Source organism: Tetrao urogallus, assembly GCF_951394365.1.
Source record: "Tetrao urogallus genome assembly, chromosome: 7".
NCBI lineage: Eukaryota > Metazoa > Chordata > Aves > Galliformes > Phasianidae > Tetrao > Tetrao urogallus.
In genome coordinates this window covers 4,028,390-4,036,924 of record NC_136820.1, presented here as the reverse complement: position 1 = coordinate 4,036,924, position 8,535 = coordinate 4,028,390, and the positions used below count along the sequence as shown (strand labels likewise).

The following is an 8,535-nucleotide window of genomic DNA, read 5'->3' as shown; positions in this document are numbered from 1 at the left end:
AGCATTTACGGCTCCCAAACTGAAAACAAAAGCAGAAATAATCAGAAGGGGGGGAATTATTTCCCTGTCTCAGCTTGGGTTGCGAGCACACGTGCACGACTGCAGCCAGAGCCCAGAGCCCGCTGCTGTCAGCCAGGGGCTGGGGAGACGCCTGAGCCTCACTGAACATAAACACTGCTACAGCGTGCAGGGAAATATTTCCCTCTCTAATTGGCGGGGCAGGAGGAAAAAGACAAAAAGACTAAACTAAAAAAGAAAAAGAAAAGAAAATGAGCAGATAAGTTCATTCAAGGTAAATGCAAAATAAGATTTAGAATTTTTGCTGGGAAAAAGAAAAAAAAAAAAAAAAAAAGGTAGGGAGATTTTATTTCCTAACTCTAACCTGAATACGTTCAGGGTTTGATCCTTCCTGATTTTTGTCTTGTAGTGAAATATGCAATGTGCAATTTTCATAGAAATTATTAGAAATAAAAAATACTTTTTTTTTTTAATGTTACTAGTTGAGAAATTTGGGGGGAGTTCCATTAATATATATTTTTTTCACCCGGTCTAACTTGCGAGAGTTTAATATCTTGATTCAGAAAGAGGGAAATGTGGAGGGACAAAAACTCGGAAATCTAAGTCAAAAAGTGATCCTGAGACGTTTAGTGTAATAAAGATGTGGTACTTCTCAGTTTTAGGACTGCACTCGCTCTTTTTTTTTTTTTTTTCACCCAGGGGAATTTGTAGTAATGAAATTTATGTGTTGCTTTATCATGTTTTGCATTTCTTTGAGTTCCATGGTGGTGAGGGTTTAAAGGGCTTGTTTAAAAATAAGACAAATGAGCAGGGAGCTAATCATACGTTTTAAATATTGGTGTACTCTATATTAACTGTAGGAGACGTGGCTTTTTAGTTGTGAGATCCTGAGCTTTTCAAGTGATTTTAAAATTCTGGACAGCACTTGATTTTTAATAAGCAAGCATTTGCAATTGATACGTTACGAGAAAAAAACATAGATTGTTCATTTATACACACGCACTCCTGTATGTACAGAGCACATACAGACAAATGCAAGGTGCATGAGAACGGGTGTGTAATTCGGCAAACTTTGTAAATGGAAATATTTAAATATTGTGCTGGCCCTCTTTCAGGTAACTTAAGATTATAGAACCATGCTAACACTACCGTTTGATGAGTCTGTTGTAATGCCAGAATCCCAGATGTGCAGAAAGTTTTCCAGAGAAAGCGATGACCAGAAGCAAATAAAGAACCCGGAAAGCTTTTCGAAGCAGATCATACTCCGAGGGAAGAATATTAAAAGGTCTCCTGGAGAAGATACAGAGAAAGAGGAGGAAGAGGAAGAGAGGGAGGAGGAGGATGAGAACGGCTTGCCCAGGAGAAGAGGCCTTCGGAAAAAAAAGACAAGCAAGATCAGGATGGAAAGGATCAAATTCAGGCGACAAGAAGCCAACGCGCGTGAGAGGAACCGGATGCACGGCCTTAACGACGCTCTGGACAATTTAAGGAAAGTGGTCCCTTGCTATTCTAAAACACAAAAACTGTCAAAAATCGAAACGTTGAGACTAGCCAAGAACTACATTTGGGCTCTTTCCGAAATTCTGCGAATCGGCAAGAGACCTGACCTGCTCACCTTTGTCCAGAACTTGTGCAAGGGTCTGTCCCAGCCAACGACAAACTTGGTGGCGGGATGCCTGCAGCTGAATGCCCGAAGCTTCCTGATGGGCCAGGCAGGTGAAGGTGCCCACCATGCCCGCTCGCCTTACTCTACTTTCTACCCCCCCTACCACAGCCCTGAGCTTGGCACCCCCCCAGGGCACGGGACTCTCGACAACTCCAAGTCCATGAAACCCTACAACTACTGCAGTGCATATGAGTCCTTCTACGAGAGTACTTCCCCCGAGTGTGCCAGCCCACAGTTTGAAGGTCCCTTAAGTCCTCCCCCAATTAACTATAATGGGATATTTTCCCTGAAGCAAGAAGAAAGCTTGGACTATGGCAAAAATTACAATTACGGCATGCATTACTGTGCAGTGCCACCCAGGGGTCCCCTTGGGCAGAGCTCGATGTTCAGGTTGCCTACAGAGAGCCACTTCCCTTACGACTTACATCTGCGCAGCCAGTCTCTCACCATGCAAGATGAATTAAATGCAGTTTTTCATAATTAATGAGGAAAATGAAAATAAACAGTGGTCATTCACCTCCCCATCTAATTAAGAGCGAGCAGATGCTTGGGCACTGCGTAATTGGCACAACTCTATTTAACGTGTTTACTAGTTTCTAAAGTGTGTTTCAACTATTGTGGGGATTTTCTATGTATTAATAAATCCCTTTTCCAATAAGCATTTTTCCTTTTTTTTTTTGTTTTTTTTTTTTTTTTTTTGTTTGTTTGTTTGGTTTTTTTTGGTCTGTAAACACTGTGAAATTATGTTTCTTCCCAGAGCTTATTTCCTCCTTCCTTTTTTTCTTACCCCCCTACTTGCTTGATTTGTTGAGCAGTGTGTCTGAACAGCACCGCCGAAATAAAAGCATACACACTGTGTAAAGTCAGTGTCTATTTTGATTGTACAGTAATTATACAAATGCATGTTATTGAAATCAGATGAATAAAAATGATGTATTTATAATTGGTAGAAATTATATATTATGTATTTGAAGGGTTTAAAAATATTCAGAACTTTAAAGAAATTCTCAGAACTGAGATGGGCTTGCAATATGCAGAGGTGAGAGAGCAGCAATATTGAAAGCTATGCAAAAAAATACATACAAAAAAAAAAAACAAAACAGATTTTCTGGTGGTTGTTTTTGGGTAAGATAACAAAAAAAAAAAAAAGCAATGACTGTCACTGAAATTATTCAACCTGGCCTTTAGAGTGCTGTTGGCAGGGGCCACATGCTAATATTTTAGAAGATGTTGTTGAAATTTTGCCTCAGTTATTTTGACCATATATAATCAGCACTTTTTTGTATTATTCTGACTTCAGATGTAAAGGTTTGTTATAACAATGTATAACTGTGGTTTCTCACTACGTATTTTAAATGCAATTAAACATAGATGTTTCCACTTTTAAAATACATCTATTAGCTGTGATGCTGTATTTTGCCTGATACTTATTATTTCACAGTATACAGTTGCCTTTGGTCTTGTCTATACAGCTTTCCTGCCCTGCTCCCCTACCACGCTTGAGCCTGGAGATGGAAATCATGATTTATCAAGGCAAACTTCGCTCTACTTTACATCAGCCACACAGCAAACCAGACCCAAAATAGCACAGCTGTATGCCGTGTGTTAAATGAAACACAGATTAGGGGAAGAAGGTAACTTTATATCTCAACGAAACACAGATTCTCCATTTCATATGGGCAAGGCTCTGAGTGCACACGCAGGTCACAGGCTGCCCTGAACACAGCCAAACTCAGCCTTTGTTAACAAAGAGCAAAAAGTACCGAAATGCTACACTGTGACAGAGTAGAGAATCCCTCTTTAAAAATACTTGAAAAGTGTAAGTTCCACTTTCAAGTTAGAGACCCTGGGTTGCATCACAGCTGGGGCCTCAACATGTTTGCATCACAAGAACCTCAGACCCTCATTCGAGAGACAGCTTGACAAAGAGGGGACGTTATAACTTGTCTAATTTCACATGTGCCTTGTCACACATTGCTTCTCCTTTAGGACAACAGCCATCTGGAGTCTCTCTCTTCTCAAGAGACCAGACCCAAAGTTCCAACACTTGGATCGTGGTCTGAATGTGCTCATGCAGGAGAAAAACTGGACATGCAGTTTTGCTCAGCCATCATCTTTTCTAGATATGTCAAGCCCCAAACAGGCCTTCTGGAAGCATAGTTTTGAGCCGTGGTTCATGAGATTGGCTCAGGATTATCCCATCATTTAGTGCCAGGGCTGGGAAGAACTAAGCAGCAGTTCTTTATCTGGTGATGGGTATGAGTGTTGGGTCAAAAATATCCCTGGTCTCTTTGCACTGAGTAGGAGAGAGGCTTGGGGAAAGAGAGTAGGGTAAAACATGGGGGAGGAAGGGGATATGTCCTCCTGCCAAACAGCAGGCTGCATCTCAAGCCCTGCTACAGCAGGCCATAACTTTGGCACCTTAGGGCTATGGTGCTGGGCTGGAGCATAGTGCATCCACATGGGCAGCAGGAAAAGCGAGGAGGCAGCTGTAAAGTTTTGCACTGAGGGAAGGAGATGCATGTCAGGATGCATTTAGCAGGCAACCAAGGGGGGTGCAAGCACTTTGAGCTCTGCAATCTGGGGGTCTCCAGCTCTGTGGCCCTATGTTAACTTCATAACTCATGGGCCACTTCCAGTTTTCCCTGCTGGCAGCAGAACCAAGAGGAAGGGGGAGGAAAAATACCCCCTCCCTGCCAGTCTGGATCTTCCTCGCTCAGTCCATGACAGATGGGGAAGCAATTCACAGCCAGATTCCCCCTCTGGTAGCTCAAGGCAGGCACCACACTTGCTCAGGGCATTGCAAATTGAAAAGCCAGTCCAGAATAAATAATGGAGCAAGTCATAGAAAAATATTGAGTTTGCATTTAAAAAAAAAAAAAAAAAAAAAAAAAGAAAAAAGAAAAAAGACATTCCCTGTCTGGGAGGGTATGGATTATTTAGAGATACCAAGATAGGGAATTCCCTGGAAGGCAGGTTCTCTCACATACCATCCCTGTCACAAACACAACAGATATTTCTGTGTGCCTTAGCTGGCTCACTGCAGAATATAAGGGCTCTGAAGAAATTTATAAAAGCCTTTGAAGTTGCCTTGTTTTAAAGACCAAATTCAAGCACGAAGAAAGCCAAGAGTGCTTTAAACCTACAGGAATAAAAGCCAGTGGGTTTCTTTACCCTGCCTGCACATTATAGGGTTTCATTCATACAGTAAAACAAAGCTGTTCATTTCTGCCTGCCTTGTTCTCCTCTTAACTACCTTCCCCTCTTTGAAGACAGGGATATGTAAACCAGTGACTGCTCCAGAAAAATTCGGTCAGAAGTTTCTATTCATCCTCGTCCCTTAGTGTGGAATGAAACCTTCTGACAAATGTTAAGGTGGGAAGCTCAAATCCAACAGAAAAAAAAGCCATTTCTTTCATGATTTTGTTACACATTTACATGCCATATATTTTCTCCCCGAGTGACATTTGGGTTAGATTTTTAAAAAGCATTATATGTTGTTATGGTATCAGAAATATATTATTTACTACTGGTCGTACTGGTTCAGATTAAACATCCATAAAAAGACATCCTAAGTCTGAGCAGAGTGAAAAAAATATATATACATATACTTCTTTCACTAATAAAAACACCAGAAACAAAAATACGGCTCCAGGACTTCAGGCATCTCTGTCAAAGGCAGAGATGAGAGGCACAGCAGCATACCTTGGGGTTTGTACCCTTTCCTCTGCAGCACTGGGCTAATCAGCAATCTCAGGCTAGGGTAGTGCCAGGCTGTACCTCTGGACTAATTCTTCAAATATTATAGGAGTTAAATTTAACCAGCTGCTCCAGCTCTGTATCCCTACAAGACCCAGCACAGCGCCAAGCAGAGAGGGAAGGACAACATCATTTTGCCAGACCTTGGATGAGATTTTAAAATCTCCTCTGCCTTACGAACACACTCATTTTAGGACACATCCTGGCTGTGCTCCCTTTGGGATCATCTGTGTTCTTTCACTTCATAGCTATTTGCACAGAGATTTTTAAAATGCATGGATACAAAAGTGGTGGCAGGTTTTTCTAGCAACTCCCTCTCCTATTTTTACCCCTACTTCCCTCTTTTCTTCTCCCCTTTGCCTGTAGGGCTCTCAAATGGCAGCAAATTAAGTGAAATGCCATCAATAAAGATGAATGAAATCCTGGTGAACCACATGGCAGAATCTTTTCTTGCAGAAGCAAATAACACTTGCCTAAATTAAAAGGAGCTGTGTGGTTTTGTTTCTCAGATTGTGAATCGAGCCAAACTCAAGCCTATAGTTATAATTTCCGATCCATAGTCAAGGTCAAGCAGGTTTATTCAAGATACCAAAATCCTGCTGCTTTTTTAGGTACGTGTAGCAGTGATGGTAATGCTTTGGGCTGAATTGTCAGGAAGGCAATTCTCCTTATACGATTTCAAACTTCCAAAAAAGAAATATATAAAAATAACAAACAAAAAGCAAACCAACCCCAAACCAACAAAGAAACAACAGCAAATCCCCTATAAACCTGGCCGTGGGTCTGACCCAGAGCTGAACCGCGGCAGCAGGTTGTGATTTTGCTCTGGAGAGAAACAGATCAGTGTGGCGAACAGCTGGCACCACGCCACAAGAGAATCTCAAGGGCAGACCTGCCGTGCCTCGCTGATACAAATCTAACTGCCATACGTGGGGCTGCCACGCAGAATCGTGCTCCCAAGCCCTCTCCCCTGCACCATGCGAGCTGAGCAAGCTGCCCCACTCAATTCTTTCACGCTATGCCAAGAGGATGGCCTATTTTCCTGCAGAGCCTTTCCTCTTGCCCCAGAGGATGTGCAAGAATGAGCGAGCAAAAGGGAAAGGAAAGCCAGATTCATAGGGAAGAGAGATATGGATTATCATCTTTTTTTTTAATGCATGAGAGGTGGATTTAAAAATGACCTGCAACTTGCTTTGCACTGGCATCAGTTCCAAAGATTCTGAGCTGTAAAGAGGTTTTCTCCCCCTTCTCCCCAAAATGTTCTTTTCTCTTGGCCGCTTTCCTTTGTCACTGGCTCCTCGGGATTTCACATTTATCTCTGTGCTATTTGCACTATTTAATTCTAGGACACCACGTATGTATGCGCCATATGGAAACAAGGCATATTCTAGCTTTAGCTGAAATATTGAACTAGTCAAGAAGGATAATATATATCTGTATATTCGGAACAGAAAAGCAGCCTTTATGATCTGTTTTCCCAGCATATTCAGCATAGACCTCCCACCTCCACTAGTGAACATTGTCCTAGTTCTGATGTTCTGGGTCTTTTACCTCATTTCTGTGGGATGTTAGTAATCAGGCTATTTTATTCTTTTCTGGATTGAAATTGATTAGTATCTAAAGTGAGATTTTTCAAACTGATGAAATTTCTTGGTCTAAATGAATACCTGCACATAAAAGGTTATAAATCCTAGGATTCCTGGATATTCTGTTTGCGAAATGAAAATGATGATCACCAACTGAATTGGAGGCCCTCATACAGCTAGGAGATCCAAGCTAAATCAGATTTTAGTATGAATTCTATACTTATGAAAGACAGAACTAGAGTACTCAGTCTGCTCTTGTGGTTTGGAGTTTGGTATCTACTGAACTCCTTTGGAACATGGGAAGATAAACCTATCTTTAGCCACTGTGTTATTTATTTACATCCACAAAAGCAACTGCATAACACTTAGATGCAACTGAAATGACATTTCTGTTGGGCAGACAGCTTGCAGACAAAGAAGCTGTGGCAGAATCTTCTTCAGAATGCAGGGGGAAGCCTGCATGAATGCAAGTGCCCTATTTGCCCTTTGAACTAGAAGTTCATGTAGGAAAGAAAAACATTGTTTGGACTCTGAGGACAGCAGAAGTGAGCCTCTGAATTTATTATTTAGTTGACATTCCATCCCTAAATTCTGAGGGATAGCTCACGCCAGTCACATGCAAAGCACTTATTCTCTGGATTAAGAAGAAGGCTATTCTTGTGCTTGGTATTTTTGTCTTGATAATGGACATCACTTCAGAAAAGTAAACGTATTCCTCACAGTAGATATAGTAGGCATTTTAGATCAGTTCACAGCCATCAGTACATCAGAGACATACCTGCACACACCAGAAAGCAGTTTCTGCTTCATCAGAGTCTCATCAGAAAGTGAAGAAAACACTTCACTGAATGCATGTAACTGGACAAATTTGGGTGCCAAAAAGAGCATGACAGTGAATGAATAGCAAATCAATATGCCTAGCCACCACTCCCCAGGTGTTCAACTACACAGACTTTCAATCCATAGATCCAAACTCCCAACTGTACAAACTTCATATTCCGTCCACTCTTGAATTTCATATATCCTTCCTCTTTCTAGACACTAAGTTTTTCTCCTTCAACAACAACATGCTGAAACTCAGCTAAAATAATAACCATGCCCCCACATCTCATTTCACATTATCTTTTTGAGAGGCTTAAAACAGCTGAACCCAGAAATAAGAATGATAAATATTGTAGCCACAGTAGCACAGCCACAGCATAAAAAGTGACAAAGAATGCAAATAAACGCTAACAGGAGGATGCCCAGATATTTCCCAGTGAACAGAGTAAATTAAGGCAGAATGCACCATGGCACTTGGTGTAGGTACTTGGCTTCCTAGAAAAGAGTAAAGCAACTTTGTGGTCACGGCAAATTCTCAGAACTACTTTCTAAGAGATAGGTATATCAAATATGAGCTGGGATGCCTTGGTGCTCTGCCTGGATGGCAAGTGTGTTCCAGCCACAGCTCTATTTTGAACGATGTAGTTGCTTTACACAGCAGGTCACCTACCCTACAACAGTTTC

At 41.5% G+C, this 8,535-nt stretch overlaps 1 protein-coding gene across 1 annotated transcript; it reads left to right on the top strand.

Moving 5' to 3' along the window:
• Positions 1-1,154: 1,154 nt before the first annotated feature.
• NEUROD6 (neuronal differentiation 6) lies at positions 1,155-2,168 on the top strand (the record flags this gene model as incomplete). Its single annotated transcript, XM_079538024.1, has 1 exon — positions 1,155-2,168. One exon carries the CDS (start codon positions 1,155-1,157, stop codon positions 2,166-2,168), a length of 1,014 nt encoding a protein of 337 aa, XP_079394150.1.
• Positions 2,169-8,535: the final 6,367 nt, after the last annotated feature.